Source organism: Patagioenas fasciata, chromosome 1, assembly GCF_037038585.1.
Source record: "Patagioenas fasciata isolate bPatFas1 chromosome 1, bPatFas1.hap1, whole genome shotgun sequence".
NCBI classification, from domain to species: Eukaryota; Metazoa; Chordata; class Aves; order Columbiformes; family Columbidae; genus Patagioenas; species Patagioenas fasciata.
This window is the reverse complement of record NC_092520.1, coordinates 129,838,632-129,853,540: the sequence shown is the minus strand read 5'-3', so window position 1 is coordinate 129,853,540 and position 14,909 is coordinate 129,838,632. Positions and strand designations below refer to the sequence as shown.

At 42.4% G+C, this 14,909-nt stretch overlaps 1 protein-coding gene across 4 annotated transcripts in view; it reads right to left on the bottom strand.

Annotated features, from left to right (window-relative positions):
- Window positions 1-11,062: 11,062 nt before the first annotated feature.
- TEAD4 (TEA domain transcription factor 4) overlaps window positions 11,063-14,909 on the bottom strand; it is a 43,211-nt gene continuing 39,364 nt past the window's right edge. For all 4 annotated transcript variants that reach the window (XM_065853842.2, XM_071815039.1, XM_071815044.1 and 1 more), the window contains 3 exons: window positions 14,419-14,559; window positions 12,903-13,055; window positions 11,063-11,300 (listed from right to left, as the gene is read on the bottom strand). In XM_065853842.2, coding sequence (XP_065709914.2) covers window positions 11,187-11,300; window positions 12,903-13,055; window positions 14,419-14,559 — 408 coding nt within the window. In that variant the 3' untranslated portion in view covers window positions 11,063-11,186. The remainder of the gene's footprint in view (window positions 11,301-12,902; window positions 13,056-14,418; window positions 14,560-14,909) is intronic.

Sequence of the window (14,909 nt, the reverse complement as noted above, 5' to 3'; positions counted from 1 at the left end):
TAAAAGGAAGATCTGTTTCATGTTCTTAGGTCCCCTGTGTATCCTCATTTCCTTCCTTGTTTTCATGCTTCTCAAATCAAGGGCATGTTCACATCAAATATATTCTCTCATACCTTCCATTCTGTCCTATATGGATTTTTATAAACTGGTCAGTTTAGCAGACTCTGAGCATCCTGGTGGTAGTGCTGCCAACACCCCAACTCGCAGCTGCTGCATGTTTGTTCCCGCCTCCCCTAGAAGAAAAGCATGTGCAGCAGCACTCTGTTATTCATTTATATATGTACAAGAGTACACAAATGTTGCTATGTGTTTACCCTAAAGCAAGTAATGAAGGAAATCTGCCTTGCAATGCAGCAGTTCTCTTTGTTGAGACAATTTAATTTGGTTCTTTGGTTCTAGGTTCCATCTGTAGCTCTAATGCAATAACTCCTGTTGTACCTGAGGACTGAAGGATCTTCATTCCAGAAATGTTGTCAATCTTTAAATAACGCAGGCTCAAACTCTAGAGATAAAGGACCATTTCCTCAAAGATGAACAGGGCATGAAGCCAGTAGACAATGAGGACAAGTCTGGCAGTTTTGATGGTGGTGTTATTGTTTGTTTGTTTGTTTGTTTTAACAGAGACAACATGATATATTCTTTACCTGTTGACATAAGCAGAAGCAGCTTTATACCCAGGTATATGGGATTTCTGTAGTTCAAGTGAAAGCTTTGAGTAGCTGTGTTTGAGGCATCTAGAAATGGGCACACAGCTTTGAAGTGTGATTCACTGGGTATAACCCCCCTGCCATAACAGACAGCTTTGCGTGCCAGCCACCGATTTCAGATTAAATAATTGAATGGCAACAGTAAAGTACTGTGGGGAAATTAAGGATGTTGAAAAACATAAGTCAGTGCTTCTCTTTTTGACAGAAAGGGATCATCCATCTAGACTGTAGCTTTGCTATATTCAGGTTCTTCCCATCATTATTGCTATGTTGCTCATTTGAAGGAAGTCAGGGGTGTGCCTTTTTTTTTTTTTTTTTTTTAATGAAGCACTGTTTATTTCCCTCAGAATGAGCACCACTACTTTGTGGGTCATTTAAGAGGCCAAAAATGGTATGGATCACAGATCTGGAATCTTCACTAATTGCTGAATGAACATGTTAAATTATGCAAACACAGGAAAAACATGCTTAGCAGTGTAGGAGATCTGGATCTGGTGTCCAAGAAGATTGTCCAAAAAAGCAGACATTTGCAAGGGGTGGGACGCACCATGATGGGAGGGGGAGCTGCTCCTGGGGCCTTGAATAGGCCTCAGGTGCCCTGACTAGCTTTACCTGGGGTTTCCATCTGTGTATCTACTGTTTGTTAGCCCAGGAGCTTTATCTGTGCTCAGATCTGGGCGCTCCAGTCATTTTCTGAATTCTGTTGTATGTCTGTGTCTAGTCCTGGATTGACTTCAGTCCTGACTTATTACATGGCCTTTGTCTGGCATTGACTGGACTGTTAGTGGAACCTTTTACAATCTTTGTTCTGCTCATCTCCTTAGATGCTATACCCCAGTCTGTGAGGTTACTGACAGACCTGAGGTCAACATACACTTCAGGCTAGCCTTCTATTGTAAAGTAGCCCTGCTCTTGCTGTTCCCTTACAAGCATGCCAGTTGTCTGCTGCCTGGCTACTTGGTTTTGATGTAGACTGTATGTGTAGGAGTGATGAAGCAGCGCGACTCTGGGAGCTTCTTGAAGGCTCAGTACACGTTCTTTCTGCCTCTGCTACAGCTTTACAGCAAGTTTGAAGGTGTGTGCTGGGTCAGCTGGGATAGGGTTAATTTTCACAGGAAGCTGAAAATGTCCTGGGTTTGGCTGGGATATTGATTTTTCTCAGGAAGCTGGGAGGGGACACAGGCAGGACAACCGACCCAAATTAGCCACAGGAGTATTTGATACCATATGAAGTAATTCTCAGTATAAAGCTGGAGGGAACTGGCTGGGGAAAGAACTCGCTGCCTGGGAAATTGCTGCTATCCAGGGCACCCTTTGTTCTCCAGGACCAGTGGTGTGGTGAAATCATGTTTGAGCATGAAGTGCAGTCCATGCCTTCAATCTTCTGGGCTTGGCTGTATGGGACCAGTGTATGGGCAGGGCATCAGTTTTCTGCGCTGGTGAGAAACTGCATTGTGTACCCATCACTTTGTATATTCTTTCATTTTTGTTATTGTTTTGCTGTTCTGTTAAACTATTCTTATCCCAACCCACAAGTTTTGTTTTGGTTTTTTTTTTCGCAATTCTTCTCCACATGGCACTGGGTGTCGGAGGGGGAGACGTGAGTGAGTGAACAGCATGTGGCTGCTGGCTGGGTTGTTCTTACCTGTCTGAATATGTTCTTATACTTTGCGGTCACCACTCAAGTTCTTCAAATCTTTCACCTGGTCCAAGATGTCAAAGAACCAAGGAGAAATGAGCTGGATAATGAGGAAAAAAAGTCCCTGGGAAACCATTGCACCAAAGGCTAAAGCACATATGTAATACTCAAGGAAACTTGTCTTACCTGAAGTGTTTCTTTTGGCTTTGAAGTGAAGATGAAGAGAGGGCTACTGTCTTACCTAGTTCTGTGTTGCTCAGACCCATGGTCTGTTTTTTCTTATCTCAGAAGTTTATCTTTAAGTGGAATCATTTCAGTAATAGAGCCTGACATGATTCCACAAGCAGATGTAGCTGCACAACCGAGGGTTGATATACCGAAGCATGTGGGTTAGAAAATAAAGGAGCTACAGTTGAATAGAAACTTGAGATGCTTTCTTCTAAAGAAAGCATGGATATTTAGATCCTTGTTTTGTCACTTAGTCTTCTAATGCCTCAGTGTTGTGGCTGTAAAATGATCAGTGGAATCAGCTTTTGCTGTTTTGTCTTTTGATGTTACAGCAAGTTCTTATAGGCTAAGGTTAATATTTCTGGTCTTTCTGCCCCAAGAGAAATGACACTTTGATATCCTCATTTATTGTTGGTTTAGAGTTCAATTTAGCCTTTCCTCTTGAAACTAGGCTAGCTCTTTTTTTAACTTATGCTGATTTTTGGTGTTTGCTTTCCTTCATTTTCAGCAAGATTGCAGCTGGCTCTTAGTTCTGATGTACTGTCAGGTTTCTTCTCTTGAAATTCCAAGAAAGCAAGCCTTGGGGACAGAGATCTACAGTCCTTTCAGTGTTTGAAGTATTTTTGCCTGAATCTTACCCAGTCTGCAAGGTCACAGGAGCCTTTTAGTCCAGAACAAGATTTCCAGTACTCCGTTTGACTCACAGCTTTATTAAATCTTCTTCATCTGGTAGTTGTGACAACCTTGAAGCGGTCCCCCCATGCTTAGCAGAACAAAGGGCTATGTTATGCCTTAAACATCTGGGGTTTGCTACTTTAGACATAAAAGATAGATGGCTGTGGAGGCAGACACATTGTCTTTTTTTTTTTTTCCCCCGCGGTTTTGTGATTGATACTTTGGGTGGAAAAGATAGATGGCTGTGGGGTCAAGCACCTTGTAAGACAGAGGCAATTAACAGTGTTCCTGTGAAGGCCTCATGGCCTAATTGGGATGATAGAGATGAACCATCCATTGGACAACCAATTACCAGAAGAAACCACGAGCAAACAGCTACCCTTGACGAGCAAAACAGCTCACTTCTGGTCAGTACCGTGAACTAGTGTGAAGACCCCAGACCCATTTCCAGAAGAGTCTTCCTAATTAGCATGAAAAGCAAACAGAGGGAGGAGACGAACCACCCTCTCCTATCTCGCATGCAAATGAACTGAGTTATAAAACAACCTCACACATGACATGAGGTGGTGGCATGTACCAAAATCTTCAGCGCATCCACCCCCCCTCCAGAGATCGTCGCAGGACTGATCAGCCCATGGAGCGGGGATATCTTCCTCTCTCTCTCTGATATCTTAGTTTTCCTTGTCTCTCTCTCTCTTTTCCTTTTTCTTGAACATAGAAAGGTAATATCATTGCAAGTTCTGCTGCTAAAGTCTTGTTAAGTTTTGCAATATAGTTACTAATTGTTGTCAATCCATGGTTTTTAGAAGGGCTTTTGCTGTCAATGCATTGATAAGTTTTGTGATATTATAACATACTTTTGCCAAGTCACTAATAACTGTAATTTGTATTCCACCAAGTGCTTTTAGTAAATTCATAATTCATTTGGACCTCCGGGGTGATTTTCTGTCATTCACTTCGCATTACCGTGCAGAAATTCCCAGAGTTAACTCACACCCGATCTCACCTGGTGAGACAGGGTGCATGTTGTGTTCAGAGTTAACTCATCCCTTATCCCATCTGTTGGGATGGGACAGTAGCCTCCATAAAAGTGAGCTCTCCCAGAAACATGAATTTTCTTTTGGTTTCTCCGGTGAGTTTGAAAGGTAGGTAGATGTCTCTTGCTGACCCTGGTTATTTACACCAAGGAGCTGTGAACTCCAAGAGTAAGAGTAGAAAGACACAGTGCCAGAGAAGAGGCTTTCATTGTTACTAAGTGAAAAAAAAAAAAAAGACCTGCATAAGGATCCCTAAATCAACTGTCCTAAGATTTCATCTGTTCTTCAGCCTGTTGGCTTGTATTCATTACTTTGATAACATCATAAAGCTGTGCTAATATGGCTTTATTCATGATCAGCTGATGGACTAAACAGACTTCTAGGGCTCATCTCCTTCAGGGAGATGCAGGCTCATCTCCATGGGGTCTGCTGTACCAGTGTAAACCTACAGTGGAAGCATGCAAGGCACCAAGCTCATGTTTGCAGAAGAGCACTAATCCACATCACAAGCAATTTTCCATTGCTGGGGACTAAACACTACTCTTTCCTCTGTACAGGCTTTTAGAAACATATTGGTCGTCTCTGTTGGCCAAAAATAATTTTCCAAAAAGTCAGACTTTTTTCTGATTTGTGAGGTTTTATTTGTTCTGTTGCCCGCTCCACACATTGTTCAGAGATCAGGAGGGAAATTACATAGGGCTGAAATAAGCAGGTGTATGGACTGAAGCCAGTTGGTGCCATTCTTACTTGCGTGGCCAACTGTGGGGGATGGCTGGTTTGCAGAGAAGATGTTAATTTGGTCCTGGGTGGTTTGGTCACCTTGCTGTATGTGATGACAACTGATGGGCCAGAGCGGCACTGTGCTTGCATGGATTTTTCACGTGTAGCACAGAACAGCAGGCATTTCAAGATGCTATGTTTTCTAGGCGTTTAAAGTACTTGGCTCGGCTTTCTCCAAGCTTGCCTGATTCTGGTTACCAGCCATGCAAATCTTATGGAAAGCTGTTGGTATCAGTGTTCTGTGTTGCTGTTCGGAAGTAAGTTTTTGTAGGCATTTGTTTGTCTTGGAGAGACACAGCAGGAACTTTCTGCACAGGAAAAAGTTGTAGATGTTGTTTAGTTGATGCAAAAAAGTGCTTCTGTGCTTTACTAGTCACTTCTGGCTCCTGCACAGAGAAGGTTAACAGCACTAGCTCTGCACAGTCCTTAAAAGCAGCCTCTGAGAGTGCAAGGTCTGCAAGACTCGGGAGGTGAAATACTTCATTATATATAAGAAATAAATAGAGCTTTTTTTCCCATAACAAGAACCAAAATATCTCTGACTTAATGACCTCATCTTCACTATTGTCCTTACCCACATCCTTTCCTTCCCATGCTTCAAAGCACAGGCTATGACCTAGCACAGACCATGAGCAGCAAAGTGCAGTGTGCGTGGCAAAGCCAGTATCATGCCAGCTGCTCCACAGTAATGTCTGGTGAAGACTCATCCCTGTGAGGGACCTCCTACATACAAACAGAAACCTGCACTGGGGCAGTTACAACAAATAACTGACATGCAATAGTTTAACGAGGAAGTAAGTCAATCAGTCCCCCTTCCTCATCAAATTGATTGCCCAAGCACATTGGGACTCCAGTGGTGCAGGCCTTTGTGTTTTAAGGCTAGTCCTGGTGCACTTTGTTCTTACATGAACACAAAAACTGGAGGTTCCCACTGACTGGAAGCTACCCAATGTTATCACAGTATACAAGAAGGGCATGAGGGAAGACTCAGGAAACTACAGGTCTGTTAGTCTAACTTCAGAACCTGGAAAAATAGGGGAGAAGATCATACTGGGTGCTACTGAAAGGCATTTCAATAACAATGCAATCATCAAGCACAGTCAACATGGGTTCATAAAGGGAAAGTCCTGTCTAACTAATTTGATATCCTTCTTTGGTGAAGTCACTCACATAGTGGGTGAAGGGAAGGTGGATGTTGTTTTTTTGTATTTTAGTAAGGCTTTTGATACTGTGAGATGAGCAGGTTTACAGTGTGATGGGTGAATGTCACCATTTAGCCCTGGGCCAGCATCAAACAGTAAACAGCCACTCTCTCTCACCTTTATTTCCCCAGAGGGAAGGAAGGGGAGAAAAGACTCACGGGTTGAAATAGAAACAGATTTAATAGAACAATAATAAATGATAGCTGCTGGAATGTGTGCTCCCAACAATTAAAACTAAAGGGCAGACACTGCGAGCACACTGAGTCCAGCAAAATGCAGACATCACAGCACACGTAGGGAAGCCACAAGAGTGGGACCCCTCACAGACAGTGACCAGCAAAGAAGTGCCATCCTTAGCAACTTCATGCTTATATATGGAGTGTGGCATTCATGATATGAAAATAGTTCTGTTGGCCAGCTTTGGTTAGCTGTCCTGGGTACACTTCTCCCCACATCATACACCTGCTTACTTGCAAAACATGGGAAACCGAGGAACATCCTTGGTTTCCCTAGAAATAAGTATCAACACCAGTTTTCCAAGCATTTTCCTCATACCAGAAGCTAAAGAGCAGTTGTGGAGAAGAGAATAAATTCTATCCCAGCTAGGCATAAACATTACCAAGATAACAACTGTAAATAATAGGCATTGTCAGCACTATTCTCACGCTGAAGCAAAAAATGCTGCAGTTACTCCAAAGAAAATTGACTGTGCTGGGTGAAACCAGGACAATAAAGAATTGACTGAAGAGCAGAGCTCAAAGTTGTAGTGAATGGCGCCACATCCAGCTGATGACCAGTCACCAGCGCTGTTCCTCAGGGCTCAGTTTTGGGGCCAGTCCTGTTCAATGTATTTATCAATGATCTGAATATAGGTATTCAATGCACCATTAGCAAGTTTGCTGTCAATACCAAACTGGGAGGTGTTGTTAACTCTCTGGAGGGACAAGAGGCCTTGCAGGGGGATCTGGATAGATTGAAGCATTGGGCAAATATTAATAGCATGAAAGTTAAGAAGAACAAATGCCAGATTCTGCACCTAGGATGGAGTAACATGAGATACAAGTATAAATTGGGAGAACAGTGGCTGGAGAACAGTTCTGCAGAAAGGGATGTGTGGGTGCTGGTCGACTGCAGCTCAATGAGTCAGTAGTATGTGCTCTGGCAGCTGAGAAGGTAAACAGCATACTGGGATGCATTAAATTCAGCATAACCAGCTGGTCAAATGAGGTGATTGTCCTGCTGTATTCAGCATTGGTGTGGCCTTAACTTGAGTACTGTGTGCAGTTCTTGGCCTCACAATTTAAGAAGGATGTGATGATACTTGAATGCACCCAGAGGAGGGCAAGAAAGCTGGTGACAGGGCTGGAAGGCATGTCTTATGAGGAGCGGCTGAGGAATTTGAGTTTGTCTAGTTTGCAGAAAAGGAGGTAGCCTCATTGCTTTCTGCAGCTTCCTGAGGAGTGGACATGGAGAGTGGAGAGGGAGGTGCTTATCACTTCTCACTGGGATCCAATGATAGGATGCATGGGAATAGTTCAAAGCTGCATTAGGGGAGGTTTAGACTGGACATTGGACATTAGGAAACATTTCCTTGCTGAGAAAGTGGTCAAACACTGGAACAGGCTTCCTAGAGAGTTGGTCAATGCCCCAAACCTGTCAGTTTGAGAGGCATTTGGAAAATGGCTTTAACAACATGCTTTAACTTTTTGCGAGCCCTGAAGTGGTCAGGCAGTTGGACTGCATGATCATTGTAGTTCCCTTCCAACTCTTTTCTTCTTTTCTCTTTTTATTTTCTTCTTTTCCTTTCCTTTCTTTCCTTTTCTCTTTGCTCCTTTCCCTTTCCTTTTTCCTTCCCTTTCCTTTCCCTTCCCTTCCCCTTCCCTTCCCTTCCCCTTCCCCTTCCCCTTCCCTTCCCTTCCATTCCCTTCCCCTTCCCCTTCCCCTTCCCCTTCCCTTCCCTTCCCTTCCCTTCCCTTCCCTTCCCTTCCCTTCCCTTCCCTTCCCTTCCCTTCCCTTCCCTTCCCTTCCCTTCCCTTCCCTTCCCTTCCCTTCCCTTCCCTTCCCTTTCCCTTCCCCTTCCCCTCTTCTCTCCTCTCCTTGTATCTGTATATGAAGTTCATTCAGTAGGTCTCTGCAAGTAACCTATATTCTGGTTTTCTGTTTGACATCTGTTGTTGTGTCCCATTTCAAAATTTTACCATAATAAACTTGTCTAACTCATTTGATTTAAAAGTTAAATTTTAATAGTTCATTCCTTACTATTTCTTGAATATTACTTCCTTGTGAGAAATCAACTCATCCAGCTGCAACAGAGAATCAGAAAAGATTGTATGGAACCATAAGGTCATATACTAAGAACTATAAACCTACAGGCAGCAATATAGGCTTGAATAAGTTTTACACAGGCTTTGGAAAACACTTCAGAGAAACTCCATCCTATCAGCCAGCAATGTGGCAGAGGAATACTAAAGATTTAAGTCATGGAGGAAAACACTGCATGTTTCTCTATAGTGATGAGCTGTTAATAGCAAATAATAACTGGCTTAATACCAGCTTCAAAATAAAACCATGATGATTCCAAGGCATCAGTAGATTCCTCCTCAGAATTATTGTACAGGGTGGTTGAAGCTACCATTACCTATTTAAGTTCAGTGTTTACCAGAACTTATTTAAAGCTAGGTAATAAAAAACACAGCTAGTGAAACACACAAGGAAGCTCATGAACACAATCAAGGAAAAGAGCTAGTGAAGAAACGGATAGTTGAAACAAGCATTTAAAGCAGCAGATTGCTGAAAGCATCTTGTGGAGAAAAGTTGAGGAGCCTGAAAACTGGAAAGTGAAAGAGATGAGGGTTGACATCAAAGATGCCATTATTGTGGCTTTCTCTGAGCATAACGAGCAGTTTGTAGGAGATAACTCAGTACAATACCAGATTATGTTTTAAAAATAATGTGTTTTGGTAACGGAATCTTCCCTTCCTCCCTCCTCCCCCCTACCCCATCCCAAATATAACATACCTACCAAGTAGAAGGTATGCTGATGGTACACTGAAAGGTGGTTGGCTGAGCATTTTTCATTAATTTCAGTGAAAGGATGGATTCATATTCAACAATACTTGTGAAAAAGCCCAATGGAGACTTAGACCTTCAAGTACTCAAAGGATTAATCCAAGTCCACAAAGTATGGGAAGAACATTTTCTAGGACTTGAAGATGTAAACTTTGAAGGGAGTTGAGATTTAAATGTACAGGAAACAAAATCATCAATCTGTGAGAAGACTCTTGGTGTACCTTGTAAATGAGTACAACTTACAACTTCAAATAGAGAAACAACACATTTTAAATGACAAGAAGATGGTTAGGAAGCTGGAGGAGATATGTAAATCTGCAGGTCTCTGCATATGCTGTGGAAAGAGTTGTACAGTGTCTTCACAATATCCACAGAGCCCTTTAACCAGCAGACTGAAAGCTGTAGAAGAGAGTAACAATAAGCTCATGAGTTTTTGAAAGAAGTCAGATTTCATCTGTGTGTGGCTGAAGCTCTTACCTTCTGGCATTCTAATAAACCCTGATGGTATCTCAGATTCCTCATGTACCCATGAGTACTTTTCTCTATGTAAAAAATGCAAGGATGGAAATGTCTGAAGTAAGTCTGAGAGGTGTTTCCTAAAGTGTTGTGATGCATTGTGGAAAGAAGACGATATACCCAAGTCTGTGCCATGGGACTGTGCCTGGCCCAGTGGCTGCCAGAGAGCATCATGCAACCCAACGCCTCCCTCAGAGTAATATGAATGGCTGAATCTTCTCCCCCATCAGCAGCATTTGCAAGGACCAAGATCATTGCCTCTCAGTGATTCTTGAGTAAACAACCTCAGTTTACAGGTAAAGCAGAGAGACTATGTTTGAAAGCCTAGGAAACATGAAAAGCTAACCTCTTTTCACTATTCTCTCTCATAATTTTCCTACAATTTGCTGGCCAAATGGCATTCTTTGCCATACTTGTGTGCCTCACTGTCTGCAACTAACAGGTGGAATAATTTGAGCTTGGTAACCAACTATTTTGCTGGTGCACAAGGGAAGAACAGAGTCTAGCTCCCAGAGCAGTGGTAACTGCATGGGGAGAACAAAAGCAAAAGCAGTATGAACTGTTGTAGTCAGTCAAGTCAGTCGACCTGATACATGGAGGATATCTGCTGGGCAAGACAACATGATTTAACGTACCCAATTTTCTAAGCATAACTTCGTTTAAAAGGCAAAAGAAAGGCTGGTCTCTCACTAACACGCACAGAAGGGAGGGAAACACTATCCAGCCTCTTAGTAGAAGGAAAGTTGAAGGAATCTGTGACAGCACACCTGCTAAAGTGGGCAGCTAGACAGGCAGATATATAGGTTATATGTGCGATCTCTATACACATGCATGTGCTCACACGCCTAATTGACATCTACATAAATATATGGTAAGCATGTCTGTGCATGTGTCAGCCTACAAATGAATGTATACGAATGCCCACAAACGCAGCCTAGATGTAGCATGAACATCTTAAACCTGTTCATATGTTGTCAAACTTACGGAATCTGCTGCCATTGCCCTACCTGTATGTTTGGGTGCATACATGTGTATGATCACACCCTGTGTGTGCTCTGTGGGAAATACATTCCACAGGATGCTATTTGTGGTGAAACCCTTAAGCAGTCATTTTCCTGTTGCACTGACTCCAAGTCTTTTCTCCATTTGCACAAACCTGAAGATATAAACTTATTTGGCCCTCTCAGTAACAAAACAGCTCAGAGGTGCTTTTCTGAAAATACACAGTATCTGCAGTTTATTTTTCAGTTTGGTATAAGGGGGCAGGGGTTGTTCAAGCATGAACTTTTTTTCTTAGACATGCATCCCATGGACAACTCAGGATAGAGAGTCTCTAGTCCTTCACCAGACGGTAGATGTGATGCTGGGCACCGTGGTCACTAGTTGACACCTCAAAAACATATGCTATGCAAAGCAAGGTCTCCTGTGTGTCCCTGTTTGTCACAACCTAGACAGAAAATGAGAAGAAACTGAAATAGCAACTCCTGTTTCTCTGCGTACATATTCAAACACATTCAACATAGACCAAAAATTCAGTAACAGGCAAAGAACAGAGCAGCATGGGAATGTTCCAGAGCTTGGCCACTACAACCCCAGTCTATTTGCGCACACATCCAAGCAAAGCACTTTCACAGCATCATGACTACGATGCAATGAAGCGACATGGAAGGTGAGCAGAGTCCACTGTGGAGGAAAGAAAGCTGTGACCAAGCAGTGACCTCCTAAGTGGAAGCAGGTCCACTAGGTCCTCTACTGCCACCCTCCATGGTATTGCAGATTTCAGTAAAGACGAGATGTTTCACAGAAAATCTCTTTTTGCTCTGTTTGTTGGGTATAGAGAGGCTGCCTCCTGTAGCACATCCACTGCTGCTCATGTCTGTGTTGATATATCCCAGCCATGAACACTTCTTTCCCTCCATCTACTCCTGCTTGTCTGTGGTATGAAACATGCAGAAAGCAGTTATAGTGTTCCTCAGTATGAATTACAGCACACAGGCCTTTCATTTCTCAGTCCTTCATGCTTTTGCCCATTTAAAAAATCTCACAGCATTTATATTCCTCTTTTCTTCCAGATGCTACTGCTCCTTTTTTGCAAATGCTAAATATCTCAGTACAAATGTGAAAGAGTAAAGCCTCCTTAAGTCCTGTGAGGTATATTATTAACCTTGTGTGAGGTTAATAACGTGAGAGCATTATTAACCTTGTTTTATAGCTGAGCTACCTAAGCCACAGAGCAGTGAAACAAGTTGCCTGAAGTCCCACAAGATCTCCAGAGGATGGAACAAAGACCACTTGATTTCCATTCTTTCATACAGCCTCTAGCATATTTTCTACTTAAACAACCTCAGGTTCTCTGGCAGATCCGTGACGCATCTTGTAGAGGTGAGGACAGAACTTGGTTCATTAGGAAAATCCACCTTTTAAGCTGTCTCTGCCCTCCCAAATTTAGGCTGCTGATCCACGCTGAGATGCTATAACATATACACTAATGCAAATCTAGCTGCTGTAGCCTTGTAGTACTGCCCTACCTAGAGGCTGAAGTGATTCATGAAGTTGTCACAGAGCTTCCCCCAGTATGCCCCTTCCTTTACATGCCTCCATTTTCTGTCCAGGTTCCTGAGAAAACAACTTTTTTTCCTACCTAGTCACTGAAGAATTCTCCCCATGGCAAAATTATATAGCCACTTAACAGCGCTATTGTGTCTGTTTTTACCTTGCAAAAAGGTCCAGAGCACTAAAAGCAACTCAACGTGTGTCCAATAGTGGAATGAGCATTTCCTCATTGACTTGTGCATCTTTCTCCTTCCTTTATCTCCCTGCCTCAGGAGTTCTCCCTTTATCTTTCTCTTTTTTTTTTCTTTCTCTCTTACTCAGGCCTCTCATACTCTTCTCCTGAGTTACTATTTCTAGAGCTCCATAAATGGTCTTGAGGTGTAATACACCTGAGAGATACTAAGTTCAGTTAGATGCTGCTTTGACTCACAACAGTGAACTCCTAGATGGGGCTTACATGTTTCCAAGTTCCAATGAAAAGCGTTGAAAGGCCCACCTGTAAAATAGTAAAGTTCTCCAGCACACTGTTCATCATATATTTCTCAGGAAGGTGCTTGAGTTTATGAATGAAGTTTATCATATATTCGCAGAGAGGGGAACGGTGAATGCGATAGGAATAGTGTCCATTTTCATAGTGTGCATACTCTGTCTGCAATATAAAACACAAAAGGGGTATATGGGGTTAATGTTGTCACATTAGTATAATAGCATTAATCACATAAAGGGAGTCAGATCAGAAAAATTACAATGGCATTTTCAAGTCATTTTACTAACAGTAATGAGGTGATTAATCATTCCTCTACAGAACTTCACATCAAAGTCAGTCTCCTTGAGCCCTGTAACTTCTTCAGATTGATTTCTTTTTGCTTTAGAACAGTGGGTTCCAGTTTATGAGTAGCAAACTGCCAAGGAACTGTGAAAGGTAACTAAAAGGAGCAGATCAATTACTCCTAGTAATGGTGACTATATGCTCAGGATACTTCACAGCTGGAAAGGACTAAAGCCTTCTGGTACTTGTGAGAGAGAACATTGTATCTTTGCTTCCCCTTAGAAGAGGGTTGAACAATAGTACACAGAGGGATTTTTTTGTTCACATGCACATATTAGCTCCTGTATATTTCATGTTCCTTTGAACAAAAGCTGAGGTTAGATTCTATCATTTCACAGCAGACCCTTTAAGTACCCATTACTTCCTTTCACACCAACAGCTTGGTCTTCTTTCCTGTGCACCATGATACCTTTCTTGGGTTTATCTATCCCATCATGCATATACATAACCAGACTTCAGGCATGTCTTATATGGCTGGAGTCTTGAGGAAGGATGTATCCGGAACTGATTGCTGACACGAGAACACCTGGTGTTCTACACACTGCTGCTCCTCCTATCTCTAAAGGCTCCTTGAGAAAGCAGCAGATAGCAGGTCAGAGCAGCTTTCTTAGCAGCTGAATGTGGCATCAGAAGAATTTCTTCAATGCCAGATATATGCATAATTATGCAGCTCCACTGTTGCTCAAGCTATAAGTGTACAAACACTAAGAAAAGCCTCATAAAATCACAAGACCATAGTCTGCAAATTATTACAGTCTATTAATTAATGGCTATAGTCTATAAATTCTCTGTTTAGAAACACTGATGGGAGCGAGGTGTTGCCTATGTGTTTTCACCTTTCTGGACTACAAGACAAGGGTCCAGGTTTCCTAGCTTTTTTTTGCTCCCCTAAAAAAACCCAGGGAATCACCAGGCCTGAGAGTCTTAGAAATTCACATGTGTTCAGAAACTGAGATTTAAGGAAAAAGTAGCAGACACTACCAGACCTTCAATGGTGTCCTGAGACAAGGCCACAGCTGGAGCAGTCTTACACCTCTGTGTTTCAGAAATAATAATCTGGCATTCATCTTTCTGACAACAAGTATGACATATATTTTGCATTGAGATATATGCAGGATACAAATATTTGAAGTGACAAAACAGCAGCCAGAGAGAGCCCTGCACCCAGGTGCCTACTGCCTACCTCCACTTTCTCCACCACCTGCTTTCCAAAGGAACACACTTTGGTGGAACAGGTAATGACCATGTTTTCTGGGCTCTCATATTGGCTGGAAACACCATAGAACGATCTGGATTCATCTTCAACATTGGTGTTCAAATCAGCCTGCCAAAAAAAATAATGCAAGACAAATAGATGGTTATCAACAGATGGTTGTGGTGCTTTTTCACCATTACCTAAGGGAGTCTGGTGTAGCCAAGACTGTAAGGTCTTGAAGTGTCCAAAGCTCATTAAGCAGATTAGTGCACCAAACAAGCCAGGGTAATCTGAAGAATATGCCCTAAAATCCAGTTCCTGCTTCAGAAAATGGTAGTGAGGATTTGCATACACATTGGCTAAATCTGGGGAATATTGTCTTAACATTAAAAACATATGACACGGTCCATTGCCTTAGTTGATACTTACTATAACTGAACAGTGTCAGGACAACATGGAGGTACTAACAGAGCATGGGG